The 14,983-nt window shown below is 40.0% G+C and overlaps 1 protein-coding gene across 6 annotated transcripts in view; it reads left to right on the forward strand.

Annotated features, from left to right (window-relative positions):
• Nucleotides 1-11,693, forward strand: part of LDHC (lactate dehydrogenase C) — a 38,418-nt gene extending 26,725 nt beyond the window's left edge. For 2 of the 6 annotated variants that reach the window (XR_011441167.1, XR_011441168.1), the window contains exons 5-10: nucleotides 488-661; nucleotides 2,503-2,620; nucleotides 7,202-7,325; nucleotides 10,595-10,706; nucleotides 11,145-11,282; nucleotides 11,415-11,693. Coding sequence is in view for 4 of the 6 variants with exons in the window: in XM_005612208.4 (XP_005612265.1) it covers nucleotides 488-661; nucleotides 2,503-2,620; nucleotides 7,202-7,325; nucleotides 11,145-11,282; nucleotides 11,415-11,579 (719 nt within the window). In the remaining 2 variants the exon portion in view is untranslated. The remainder of the gene's footprint in view (nucleotides 1-487; nucleotides 662-2,502; nucleotides 2,621-7,201; nucleotides 7,326-10,594; nucleotides 10,707-11,144; nucleotides 11,283-11,414) is intronic. The other 4 variants (XM_005612208.4, XM_070274932.1, XM_001504964.5 and 1 more) reach the window with 2 other exon arrangements.
• Nucleotides 11,694-14,983: the final 3,290 nt, after the last annotated feature.

Here is a 14,983-nt window from a genome sequence, read left to right on the forward strand (position 1 = left end):
GCAGTTGAAAACTGTGCCTTAGCCTTCAGTTCCTGCTTTCACAGACCCTCAAGGTCAGAAAGAGCTAAAGTTAGGATTTTCTGATGATTTTCCTGAGCATGCACATACCTGCATGCAGCCCTGGGCATGCATGGGGCCTTATTCTAGGTGGGAGATGCTGATGGCTTAGATGAGGCTGTGGTGATGGAGAAGAAAAATCTAGATGATATTAAGGAGGTGGAATTAATTGATTATTAAATATACAGATAGACGCATACATTATCTGAAAAGAGAAATTTTTTGTTTTAAAATTATAATAGTGAATATTTTAACCTTTTTAAAACCTGTGTGAGAGATTATCCATGTTTCTTTGTTGATTTGCTTCACTTTGAACTCTGTAATGAATCTGTATTTGACCCCAAGACAATTGGTCTATCTATTCAGGAAAGCAAATTATAAAAGGAAGTTATTTCTGAATCTTTTTATAACAAAAACTTGTCCTTCCCAGTGGATATTTTGACATATGTGGTCTGGAAGCTAAGTGGGTTACCTGCAACTCGTGTAATTGGAAGCGGCTGTAATCTAGACTCTGCACGTTTCCGTTACCTCATTGGAGAGAAGTTGGGTGTCCATCCCACAAGCTGCCATGGCTGGATCATCGGAGAGCATGGTGATTCTAGTGGTAAGTGTAAACCTATTGTTGTGGTATAATCACACTTCTTATCTCTAATCATACTTATTTTCTTTAAAGTCTGTTTTTTTCTGATAGTAATACAGCTGCACAACTTTTGATTTATTAGCACTTCCCTGGTATATCTTTTTCTAGTTCTTTACTTTCAGTCTTTTGCATCATTGATTTAGCTCCCTCTCATAAAATAGTGCATAGGACATATAAGCATTTTAAAAAATCAATGAATGTTTCTCTTATCTGGAGCACTTTCATTTAATGTGATTTTTAAGATAGCATTATTGAGATATATTTCACATACCATAAAATTCACCCATTTAAAGTGTATAATTCATTGGATTTTAGTATATGCACAGAATTGTGCAACCATCACCACAATCTAATTATAGAACATTTTCATCACCCCAAAAAGAAACTCCCACTCCTGCACTCACCCCCACCTTAGCCCCAGACAACCACTAATCTGCTTTCTGACTGCATAGATTTGTTTATTCCAGACTTTTCATATAAATAAATTATATAATATGTGATTTAAGCTATTACTTAGGCCATACCAACCTTTTTCTTTTCTGAACTTAAACATTTAATCTCTGCTACATAATTAGAACTTAATACTTCTTATAATATTGTCTAATTGTGTCATATGTGTAAATCTTCTTTCCATAATGGCAATAAACTCATTGAGAATAAGGACCATGTGTTCATTCATTCATTTATTTGTTTATTCAAAACATTTAACAAGCCCTTCTCTCTTCTTTATACTGCAAGGGTCGTAGTATAATAAATACTCTCAGTTTGACTTGGACAAGTACTTCTTGGACCAGTGCCTTAACGTGATCCTGTTGACTCGTATTATTAACTCAGCTCTTCCTCCTGAAAGTCATTACAAATAATTTTTCCAGATATGTTTTAATTTCTTATAATAATATTGTGATTTTATTTTTGTAAATCAGTATGTTCTGATTAGTGTTAATTTAAATATGTTTAATATTCTGTTTAGTGAGATTTTCGTTTATTTCTTTTCTCTTTTTCTGCTTTCTATGGATCAGTTAAATTTCCTCCACTACTTGGGATTATACGCTCATTTTGTAAGTGGTTACCTATAAATTTTAACATTCATACTTGACCTCAAAAATAATTAGTGTCTATTCTTCTTTGGGGCAATACAAAGACCTTAGAATGCTTTAAGTTTGATCACCCTCTTTCTGTCGTATGTGTAATTATTAACTGCTTTTCTGGCTTCATCCTGTTTCTATATCCCCCTGAGTAGTTACAGTTCTTATTATTGGAGTGGTCAGCACCTGTTTCTGTTTGTGTGCGTTTGCCAGTTTTCTTGCTTACCTTTATTTCCTGCATCTAACGCCTGTTTCTGGATTCAGTTTTCTTCCTCCTGTCAGTGTTGTTTGTGGGAAGTTGTTTTAGTTTCACCACATTCTCGAGTGACAGTTTAACCGGATAAAGAGATTCTAGATGGACAGTTATTCCCCCTTAGCCCTTTCGTACCTTTGAGAAGTATGGTATTAATTTGTTGGGTTTTTTCTTCCTTACTTATAATAGTTTATCTTTTCTTGTCAGTGCTTTTCTTTGTGGATTCTGTATTTGTATCTTGCTTTAAAATGCCTCCTGTACCTCACAATTATAAATAAATTCTACTACATATTTTTCTAACAGTTTATAATTTTACTTTTTGCATTTCCCTCTTTTGTTCTTTTGCAACTTATTTTTATATGTGATATAAGGTAGTAACCTAACTTTATTTTCAAAAACCACACTGAACTGAAACAACTGATGCAGTCCTGGGAAGAAGAGCTCTTCCTGAGGTCTGTTTCTTTCAGTGCCCTTATGGAGTGGGGTGAACGTTGCTGGTGTTGCCCTGAAGACTCTAGACCCTAAATTAGGGACTGATTCAGACACGGGCCAGTGGAAGAATATCCACAGACAAGTTGTTGGAAGGTAACAGTACTCATTCAATTTCTTAATGCCTCAATGATCAGTCTTGAGAACAGATTTTGCAGACAAAAAGTGTATAGTTCAGCTTTGCTTTTTGTGAGGTAAATAACTAACCTTCTGAAAAATCCCCAAATTCAGACTTAGATCATGCATAGCTTTCTTTGAGGGGCATTTTTCAAAGGGAAAATGTATTTATCGTTTCATAAGAACTCATACGTGTTTGAAGGCGACACAGCATAGTGATCATGAGCCTGGCCTTTGGAACCAGGTGCCGAGGGTTGAAATTTGGCTTCACCATTTATTAGTGATGTGATATTGGGAGGTTATTTAAAATGTCATAAGCTCAGCTTCCTCATCTTTAAAATGGGGATGATAATGGAGCCTACCTTAGAGGATTATTATGAAGACTAAATCAGTTGGTACATGTAAAATGCTTAGAACAGTACTAAGGACTTATTAAGTGTTCGACAATGACTTGATGAAAAGAAACATGAAGCTGATGCAGATGATCAGATGTTAACTAGATTCACTTATAAATGAAGTGTCTGATTCTGTATACCTCGGCCTTAAGGGCACATGTGCTTCTCCTTCATGCTTTAGCCAAGTTACATGTTAGTAGCAGTTATAGAACTTAGAAATCACTTTTGGATATTCAAAACTGGAATATTAAAGCTACAAAAGCCACAAGTCTGCTGTATGTATATTTTGTGATAACAACCTTACAAAAATATATAAGAATTAGGGCAGAGACTAAATAGACACACAATATAACAAAAAAGTCATTATTGGTCAGTTTTTACTCTCTAAATACCTTTTAGTTAAAAAAATTATTTTATTTCCTGATCATAAAAGCACAGACCCTTTAATGAGTACAGAGTTTCAGTTTGGGAAGATGAAAAAGCTCTGGAGAGGATGGTGGTAATAGTTGTACAACAGTGTTTCTGTACATAGTGCCATTGAACAGTGTGCTTAAAAATGGTTAAAATGGCAAATTTTGCCACAATTATAAAAAATAAAATTTGGAAAGTACATGGCTACCAACAGTGGTCTGAAGTTCAGACTGTCAAACTAGCAGGACATCGTAGGCCTTAGGAGAGCATCAAGTTTATCCAGCTTGGTGGAAAGGATACTGAATAGAAAACAGCTTAGAGTATTAGCATTTTCTTTGGGAGGATTGCAAATGCTCAGGTGTAGCTTCCAGGTCCCGTCACTGTGTGGGCATGCTGAGTCGAAGGGATGAGGGCAGACCACCCAGCACAGGAAAGCTGCTGCCTGTGCTTCCCAGGAGTTTTTAATATAGTTCTTGTCACATAGCCCTCAGGATCCGCATGCTTGCTCCCCATCTTCTAGCCCTGCTGCAACGCACAGATCAAGGGTTACATAATATACAGTGCTGATAACCTTGTTCTGTTATGGTTAATATTCCACATTTATCTTAATGAATTTATTATTTTCTTTTTTCCAGTTTTTTTATTTTGGTAAAATACGCATAACATAAAATTTACTATCTTAACTAGTTTTAAGTGTATAGTTCAGTGGTATTAAAATCATTCATGATGTTGTGTAACCATCACCAACATCCATTTTGTAACTCTTTTCATCTTGTAAAACTGAAACTCTATATCCATGAAACAATCCCTCCTCATTTCCCCCTCTCCTGAGGCCTTGACAGCCACCATTCCACTTTCTATGATTTTGAATACACTAAGAATTTCGTCTAAGTGGAATCAGACGGTATTTTTTGTGTGTGACTGGCTTGTTTCACTTAGCATAATGTTCATCCACGTTATAACATATGGCAGAGTTTCCTTCCTTTTTAAGGCTGAATAGTATTCCTTTGTATGTGTATACCACATATTGCTTATCCATTCATCTTTTGATGGACACTTGGGTTGCTTCCATGTTTTAGCAATTGTGAATAATGCTGCTATGAACACGAGTGCACAGATATCTCTTTGAGACCCTGCTTTCAATTCTTTTGGGTATATACCCAGAAGTTCAGTTGCTTGATCATATGATAATTCGGTTTTTACTTTTTGGAGAAACCACAATACTATTTTTCACAGCAGCTGTACCGTTTTACATTCCCACCAACAGTGCACAAGGGTTCCAGTTTCTCCACATCCTTGTCAAACATTTGTTATTTTCTGTTCAATAGTAGCCATCCTCATGGGTGTGAGATGGTATCTCATTGTAGTTTTGACTTGCATTTCCTTGTTGATTAGTGATGTTGAGCGTCTTGTCATGTGCTTTGTGGCCATTTGTATATGTTCTCTGGAAAAATGTCTATTGAAGTCTTTTGCCCATTTTTTAATTGAGTTGTTTGTTTTGTTGTTGAGTTTTAAGAATTCTTTCTATATTCTGGATATTAATTTCATAAAAGATATATGATTTACAATTATTTTCTTTCATTCTGTGGGTTCCCTTTTTACTCTGTTGATAGTATCTTTTGATGCACAGAATTTCAAAATTTTCATGAAGTCCAATTTGTCTATTTTTTCTTTTGTTGCCTTTGGTGTTATATCCAAGAAATTCTTGCCAAATGCAATGTTGTAAAGCTTTTGCACTATGTTTTCATATAAGAATTTCATAGTTTTAGATCTTACATTTAGGGTCTTTGATCCACTTTGAGTTAATTTTTCTATATGGTGTTAGGTAAGGGTCCAACCTCATTCTTTTGCATCTGGATATCCAGCTTTCCTAGCACCATTTGTTAAAAAGACTGTCCCTTCCCCATTCAGTGGAATGTTGAAAACCTGTTGACCATAGATATGTAGGTTTATTTCTGGGTTCTCTATTTTATTCCATTGGTCTATACATTTGTCTTCATGCTAGTACCACATTGTTTTGATTACTGTAGCTTTGTATTAAGTTTTGGAATCAGGAAGTGTGAGTCCTTCAGCTTTGTTCTTTATCAAGATTGTTTTAGCTATTTGGAGTCCCTTGAGATTTCGTGTAACTTTTAGGATGGGTTTTTCTATTTCTGCAAAAAAATATCTTTGGGATTTTGATAGGGATTGCATTGAATCCATAGACCATTTTGGCTAGTATTGACATCTTAATAATATTGTCTTCCAACCCATGAACATGGATGTGTTTCCATTTATTCATGTCTTCTTTAATTTGTTTCAGCAATGTTTTATAGTTTTCATTATACAAGTTTTTTGCCTCTTTGGTTAAGTTAATTCCTAAGCATTTTATTCTTTTTGATGCTATTGTAAACAGGATTGTTTTCTTAATTTCCTTTTCAGATCATTGTTATCATATGGAAATGCAGTTTTTTTATGTTGACTTTTTATCCTGCAACTTTGCTGACTTCATGTATTAGCTCTAACATGTTTTGTGTGTGTGTGTGTAGTCTTTGGGGTTTTCTGTGGATAAGATCATGTAATCTGTAAGCACAGATGCTTTTACTTCTTCCTTTCCAATTTGGATAACTTTTATTTCTCTTTCTTGCCTAACTGCTCAGGATAGAACTTCCAATACTGTGTTGAATAGAAGTGGTAAAAGTGGGCATCCTTGCCTTGTTCTTTATTTTAAAGGAAAAGCTTTCAGTCTTTCACCATTGAGTATGATCTTGACTGTGAGATTTTCATATATGGCTTTTATTATGTTGGGGTAGTTTCCTTCTATTCACAGTTTCTTGACTGTGTTAATCATGAAAGCGTGTTGAATTTTGTCAGGTGATTTTTCTGCATCAATTGAGATGATAGTGTAGTTTTCTCCCTTTCATTCTGTTAATGTGGTGCGTTACACTGATGGATTTTGGTATGTTGATCCATCTTTGCAATCAAGGAATAAATCCCAGTTTGTCATGGTGTATAATTTTTTTAATATGCTGAATTTGGTTTGCTAGTATTTTGTTGAATATTATCTAGCCCCAGGGGCCTAATGGTTAAGTTTGGCATGCTCCACTTTGGCAGCCCAGGTTTGGTTCCTGGGCACGGACCTACACCACCCGTCTGTCAGTGGCCATGCTGTCATAGCAGCTCACATACAAAAAGAGGAAGATTGGCAGCAGATGTTAGCTCAGGGTGAATCTTCCACAGGAAAAAAAATTGCATAATGTTTAGGACTGTGCTATTTTCCTTTGAAAAATATATAGTGAATATTTGCCCATATTTCCATATATTGCTAATTTAATGATATATTCTTAGGGAAAATATGTACACATGACTTAAAATTATATAAAAGTTACATTGGCACCCTAGAAACAATTTTAGGTGGTCAATGACATATGTATACTAACTTTCAAGGTGATCAGATTCTATTTTTGGATATTTAAGCAACAATACAAAAAATTTAAAATTAGTTTTATCTTGAGTGGCACATATGTCCTACTTTCCTGCCTTTATGATAAAAGAAGGGTGAATTAATTATTATTTAAAGTGAATAATGAAGTTTATGAGAGAATATAGAAACTTTTATTGTCTATTCATAAATAATTTCCAGAAGAAATCTCAGAAAATTTTAATAGAGTGACCTTGACATGTAGGTTGCTTCAAAATGGATGCTTGAAAAATACTATGTTTTCTCTAAGTTGGCTTCTCATGAATTTGATTTTCTAACATTTTACAACTGTAGTGCCTATGAGATTATCAAGCTGAAGGGGTACACCTCTTGGGCCATTGGACTATCTGTGACAGATCTAGTAGGATCAATTTTGAAAAATCTTCGAAGAGTGCATCCAGTTTCCACTATGGTTAAGGTAGGTTAAGTTGAATATTCATCTCTCATCTTTCCTTTAATATTTGTTGAGTCCTTACTATGTGTCAGGCCTTATACAAGATGTTGAGGCTATCATGGTGACAAAAAAGACAGGGGCCTGACCTAACATAGTTTCATGAAGGAAATGGACTTAATAGAACAATTACAAAAGTAAATACATAATAACAAATTGTGGTGAGTGCTATGATGACAAACTACCAAGTGCTGGGAGTATACAAGAAGAGACTTTAACTACCCTGGGGAGGGGGCGCGGGAGATGGTTAGGGAAGACCTCCTAAGGAAGTCTAATGTGACCTAATCTGAATAATGAGAAGGAGTTACTTTGCAAGGCTGGGCTAATATTCCAAACAGAGGGAACAAAAGCCACAGAAGCCAACTCAAACTAGCTTAGGCAAAAAAGAAAATATATTGGCTCTGTAACTGAAATGACAAGGAGGCCTGATCCAGGTGCTCAAACTGTGTCACCAGAGCTGTCTTTTCTTTCCGTTATCTTGGCTCATCTTTTCACTCTATTGGCTTCAGTCTCATGTGGACTTTTTCCATGGGGTAACAAAGAGGGCCTGCCCCAGCTGTAGGCTTAAGAGTTGTACTGTCAGGGCCCTGCCTCTCCCTTGTCCATTATTCATTTCTTGATAATTGGCCTTTCTAGGATCACAAGTCCACTCTTGTGATACTTGTTGGTTCACAGAGAGAGTTTCCAAAATAAAAAGAGAGGTCCTGTCAACAAAAAAGGGGAGGAGATGTTGGACAGGCAAAGACAACACATCCCTTACACATGGTAACTGAAGCCATGAATTTTAACGGGCTTGCCTAAAGAGAGTGTATAAAGTGAGAAGACAGATTGAGATTGAGTCTTGAGGAATTCCAATATTAAAAGTTGAGTTTATAGTGTGAGTCCACAAAGGTGACTAATAAGTGGCAGCCAGAGAATTAAAAGAAAAACCAAGAGAACATGGAATCATGGTAACCAAGAGAAAGGAGGATACTTTAAAGATGAAAGGATTGGTTTCTGTTGTTGATTTATATTGTGAAATCATATAAATTGAGGATTAAAAATGCCAGGAGGATAAACTGACAGAAGTCATTGATAACCTGAACAGGAACTGTTTACTGCATAGGAATGAAAGCCTGACTGGAGTACAGGGCTAACCTTGGCAATACTGATAATCCTTCATTGTGGGGCGCTGTCCTGTGCATTGTGGGATGTTGGCAGCATCCCTGGCCTCTACCCATTAGATGCCAATAGCATACCCCTTTCTGCTAGTTTTGACAATCAAAAATGTCTCCAGATATTGCCAAGTGTCCCTTGGGAGGCCAAATCACCTCTGGTTGAGAACCTCTGAAGTAGAAAGGAAATTAAGAAAGTGTAAACAGCTCTTTTGAGGTGTGTGGTTGGGAAGGTAAGGAGAGAGAGAACAGTAACTGGAGAGGAAAATCAGGGCAAGGCAAACTTGTTTTGTTTTGTTTTAAAGATAAGATGCTGATGGTAAAGAAGATATTGAAGATAGAAGTAATAAGCAGAGGGGATGGGATCCAGAGCATTGGTGAAGGTATTAGCCCTAGAAAGGAGAAGAGAGAGCTATCTGTTGAAATAGGAGATAACAAAGACAGGATAGGTAATGAATCATATAGATTTCTAAGTTTGGCATCCGAAGCATCTGATGCCTTCTTTTTAGTGAAAGAAGACAAAATCATCTACTGAGAGTCAGGGGAGGTATAGAAAAGTCAGATGTTTGAACAAATTTGAAATCATCTTTATAGACAGTGAAAAATAGAACTTGACCAAAAAAGGGCAGAGTTACTGTCAGGTAGATGCTTATTTGAGGTTGCTAAGCATTAATTTGTAACGTAAGTCAAAGATCAGCTTTGCTATATAGTTTTCTCTAGGGATCTGAGCACAGGAGTGGAGAAAGCAGAGAGCTGAATTCATCTGGGTTTGGGTTTTACTTGCAGGGTGTGAAAGCAAGAGAGAGAGAGATGTAGCTTTGGCTTGTATGCATGTTAAAAATGAGTTTGACTTGGTCAAGGGTCACAGACAAATTCAAGACTTTTGTCCTTAAATGTGATCTACATTCAAATGAATAAATTATAAAAAGAAAATGAGTAATAAAGAATTTAAGAAATATTTATAAAAACTGAAAATTGAAATAGGCAAGAGGTCTTAGGGTGTGGCCAAAGGGTTAAAGAATGATGAATCATGGAATCTAAGTTGGATATGGAGGAACCCATAACAAGGTCCAGAGTGGGATATTTGGGGTGGGAGGAGAAGGTCCCATGAGCTAAAGAAGTCAAGAAACTAGAAAGTAAGGGAATTGGTTGATTTATCCACATGGACAATGAAATCACCAAAGATAATGCCAGAAATTGGGACAGTGAGGGAAGATGGTAAGCCAGGTGTCAAAGTCTTTTATGAATGAGCTGGAATAACCTAGAGGTTAGTAGATGGTCATTAGAAAGGGGAACAGAGTTGAATACGATGAGCCTCAAAAAAATAGGGGGATTTTTTTTGTTTGTTTTTAAGAGAGTAGGGGATTAATGGTTTGGAAGAGACCACGAGGAGTACACAATGGGTACCACACATCCCTCCTCTTTTGAGGATGCACAGGGGCTGTGGGAGAATAGGCAGTTACCCCTAGAGGCTCCTGAGGAAAAGATAGGGAGGTGTCCACTGAGTGCTCTGAGAAGAGATTGAGTGATAGGGTGATTTCATAGCCTTTACTCATCAATGGACAAGTTATATTGTATAGGAAATACTTACACATTTGACATTAAGAGCAGAATCATTTGTGTACACTGATTCTTTTTTTCCCCAGTGACTTCATTTTTATTATTTCACATTTTCGGCAAATAAATAAAAGTGCAGAGTTTATTTCACATCAATATATTAACTGTATTTTTTGTCAGAGAATTATCTTTAACCTAGCACTTCACGGCCAGTCTAAGAGCAAATGAGAGCAAATTTTAGTGCATCCAGGGGTCATACTGCCAACCAGGCATGAGGCTTAAAGGGAAAAGGGTATGCTGAGCCGATGGCAGCAGGTCATGGTCAACACAGGGCCAGGCCAGGCCTTAGGGGTCAGGGCCCATTGTTTCCAGCCCACCCAGCAGCCCTAAATGCCATGACAGGATGGACACGCCTTCTCCAGTTCTAGTCCGAGAAGCCCCTTCTAGAAGGAGGAGAGACAGAGAAAGTAGAGGGAAACAAACTTCCAAGACACTAGCAGAAAATCAGAGGGGCTTCTTCTTCAGCCACAGTGGCCTTGTTCCTGATGCCACCCGACCCCAGCAGCTCATGTTGAAGCTCCCAAAGTTACACAGAGGTGGCAACAGACTGACCAAGGACAGGATAAGGGAAGGGAAGGTGAGTGTAACTGGAGCTGGAGGCTGGCCGGGAATGGAATTTGGGCTGATGGTCTGGTGGGACAGTGGCCTTTCCTGGCTAGGCACAGACCAAAGTGGAGTGAACGTGAGTACAGCCTGGCAGGGGGCCCTCAGGGGGAGACATGTGGCTGGTCTTATGGAGGTCATGAAGTCAAGTATAAAGTGGCTTCCAAAATGAGTGAGCTGGACTGCAGTGGAGGAGGTGGCCAGGGAGTCCCTCTGTGGGTGACTAGAGAGAAACATGAACAAGGCGTACACCCTGAGCTCCCGAGGAGAGCCCTGGAGCTGGGGAGAGGGAAGCTTGACTGAGTAGCGCCTGTGGGCTCTGAGCCTTCCCAGCCACTTCCTGCTTCAGCCTTCACTGTTCCCTTGTTAGTTCACACCAAACCCAGGCTGTTGATTCACATGCCTTCCTCAGATAAAGTGGCATCATGAAGGGCTGCATGGCATCCTTCCCCATGGCGAGAAAGATGACCTTGGTCACTCTGAAGGCCTCCTGTTCTTCATGTCATTGGACACAAGTTCCACATGGTCAGATGACTTCAGGATGCTCTTGGTTTGTTGACATTCACCCCACCGCCCCACCCCGAGTGGTTCTTTCTGATGTGCTCTTATTCTGAAGCTCTCTGGCATAGCTGCTTTTCCATATCAGGTTGCTGAATAATAATAATCTAATTTTGCCTTTTAGGGCTTATATGGAATAAAAGAAGAAATCTTTCTCAGTATCCCTTGTATCTTGGGGCGAAATGGTGTCTCAGATGTTGTGAAAGTTAACTTGAATTCTGAGGAGGAGGCCCTTTTCAGGAAGAGTGCAAGCACACTCTGGGATGTCCAAAAAGACCTGCAATTTTAAAGCCTTTTAGTGTTCTACTGTTGGCTGTAACCGAAGGCTACAGACTGTATATTTTACATTTTAAAAGTGTTATCATCTGATCTGTAAAAAATAAAAAAAAACATTGGAGACCTATGACATAACTCCAGTCTCTCAAGGCTAGAAAAAGGAAATGGTAAAGAGATTTCTTCTCTTTGTGAATCTCTTATAGCTCTGTTCTAACGATGCCCAGCCTGTGCAGATGTAAGTTGTACTTCTGAGGGGCGTCATATATGGGAGAGGTGCCTTCAGGTTTAGTGGAATATGTATAATAATCTACTGTAATATAGAACTTATGATTCTTCCCACAGAACAACAAGCACTTTTTCTAGTACTGAAGTTCCATCCTGTGCTTTCTTCCATTCGGGCAGCAGCATATGCACTTTCTATTGCTTCCTTAGCTTCCTGGGTCTATGTGTAATCTTTACTAGGTGCTTATGTTTAAGACCATGTATATCAGAAGAAAAATAGAAATATAAGTATGGTATGAGAAAGTTAGATGAAGTGTCTTCAACCCTGCAAGTATTATACTAATTCATTTAAACTGAAGTAGTTGATTTGCTGTCTCTGTTGAATGACCAGCCCCTGGGTCATTCGTTCAGTAGGCTATTACTATGTTTGCTGTGTTATGGTTGAGGTCAATATGACACACTGCTCCTCAACTATCTCACGGTGCGTGTTTAGGCTACCTCAACTAACTGATTGAGTATTGATGAATGCTTGACAGCAGTCAATTGGTACTTCCCCCTTGGTGCCCAAGGTAAGAGTGCAAGTGCTTCTTCTGATTTATATATATATAAATATATAATATATACCGTATATTAAATATATATAATATTTCCTTCATTCCACAAAGAATTTAAGGCAGCTATAGGAAATATACAATGAGACAAAAACTAAGAAATCAGGACTAAGGTAATGCATAAATTCGACTGCGACAGGACGAGTGGGAAAAATTAGAAGGCAGGCATGCAGGCCCTGAGGACTTACATGGCTCTGGTGGAGGCCACTCATTTGGTCAGAGTTCACCCTCTGCTATTGCTACTTTAATAGCTTTCACTGTGGTCGTCTACTACTGGACTTGATTAGTTTCCCATTATTTTGTCCTTTTCCCTCGTTTTCAGCTCTTCCCTTGAATGCACGAAATATGGTCATGAGTAGAGTTTAGTTAGGATGGTGGAAAGAGGAATCTTCTGTGGATTTTGCCTTTTTAAAAAAAGCTCCTCTTTGTACACCAAATTAAAACTTGCTTTTAGGAAATCCTTGCAGAGACTGAAAGGCTGCAAGTCTAGTTTCTACAGGGACTATTCTAGGAAGGAAAACTGCTCTACACCGTGTGTTCTCAACAGGGGCAATCTCGCCCCCAAAGGGGTGGAAATTGGTGCTGGGGTGGGGGTGGGGTGAAAAAAAACTTAGATATTACAAGGATTTGGCTCTCCAAAGCTCAACCCAGCTACACAAAATTTATTCCTTAATATTTAATTTGACGATGGAGGGTGGGAGGCAGCTGAATGATTGGGGGAAATGTCTAGAAAGGCTCTTGAGGGAGAGATAATGAAAAAAGTTTAAGAAACACTGCTCTACATTTTATTTAAAAATTTGTCAATGCATATTGTCGACGAAAATAATACATAACCAATCTATAAATGAAAATTTGGGTGAGTTTATTCTGAGCTTAAATCTGAGGATTATAACCTGGGAGAGTCTGTCCACAAAGGAACAGAGCACTCCAAAGAAGTGGGGGTATACAGGGTGGTTATATACCCTCAAAGAGTATGTTTCACATGTGATTGAAATGTCCCTTTTACAATAGTCAGGAGGCTGCTCTGTCAGCACAGCGACTGATGGAAAAGGCAGATAGGCCTCCTGTCTCGGTGGACCCCGCAGGGTGGCAGGTCCCTTGCCTCGAGCTGGGCGGTCACAGATGAGCGCTGCAATCAGTTCCCAGCCTAAAGAAAGATGCTTAATCTTTAAGGAGATGTCAACATTGGGAGGGGGAGGGAAGTTGCACCTTTATCTCAAAATGTCTAAACAGATATACAATGCATGCTCAATGGCCACAGTCAGGCCCTTTTGGAAAAACAAAGTCAGGCTGAATTAGGTTTATACCAAATGGCTTCCTCATATACTCTAATATGTCCTATTGCTTGCCATTTTTATTTGTCAGTATTATGTATTATGATTCACAAATGAGTTAGCAAAGAGTTAACTAGGTAGAACACGGGGGAGGAGAGAAGCAGAAACTTTGCTTTTTCTCATACTAAGGCCCGAGAGGTGAATTTCGGATTCTACATTAACGACCTCACAAATAACGAGTGGAGCTTCCCTTCCGCTTGTAGAAATGGTTATCAGTTAGCACGCACTGATCAAATTCGTGGGGTTTCATATCTTATTTTAAAATCTTCGCACAGAGGGTTTTGAAATTTTTATGTTTTCTACTTCAGCTCACATTGGTGGGTGGTAAAAAGTAGCCCTGAGGTCCTTTTCTCCTACAGCCCTGGGGAAAAGTTCTCCAGAGTCAAAAAGCCCTTACTGGATACACCAGTCAGGTTTGCTCGGAAAGAAACTTCCCGGGCCGCCCCGGTCGCTGGGCTCGAGGACGCCGCGCTCGGCGCACAGCCGCGCACCACCTGTCTGGGCCTCGCCCTGGCCCCCGCCCCGGCCCCCGCCGGCGGGCACGCGCAGGGCCTCGGCGCTCCTGGCCTCTTGCGGTCGGGTGCGCGGCCTGCGCAGCCTCGGGAGTCGCCGGCTCTGCCCCTGGGAGGCTCACCCAGGTCTTCCGCCGTCTGGTGAGGACGGGCCGTGAGCTGGGCTGCGGGAGTCATGCGGACCAGCCTGGGAGTGCGCACCGCGGGAGCGCATTTCTTTGCCCTGGGGATGACTCTGTGTCCCCCCGAGGCAGCAGCATCCCGCTCGGGGGCGGCCGGCCCTTCATCTGTGTGCGTGCGGCCAGGAGTGCCGCGCGCCTGTCCGTCCTGGGCCCTGGGCCTGTGGACCCCCAGCTCGCAGACCTTTTCTTCAGTCCTGGAGCTGAGACCTGGGGGATGGCGAGGGGAGCAGGGGCATGGGGAGGGGAGAAGAGCCGTCCCGGCTGCAGTCTCATTTTTGGTGGAGCAGCCCGTTTTCCTTCCTTCACTCGCTCTTTGCCCCTCTTATCTGTACCCACCTTCTCCTCCTCCCCTTGGTTTGCCTTCTGGATGCTGGGCTGCTGGCCAGAAACTGCCCAGCTCCTCTGTCAGTCATCTTTGTCATCCCTGCTGTGTCTGCAGCACCTCGGTCCTCCTAGGGTCCAGGAGGTCCCTGTATGCCCCCCTTCAGTAGAGACCAATTCCAAATCTGGAAGCGGCTTTGCAGTTTTTCCTCGCTACACTAGATTTCCAAGATGG

This window comes from Equus caballus, chromosome 7, assembly GCF_041296265.1.
Source record: "Equus caballus isolate H_3958 breed thoroughbred chromosome 7, TB-T2T, whole genome shotgun sequence".
NCBI classification, from domain to species: Eukaryota; Metazoa; Chordata; class Mammalia; order Perissodactyla; family Equidae; genus Equus; species Equus caballus.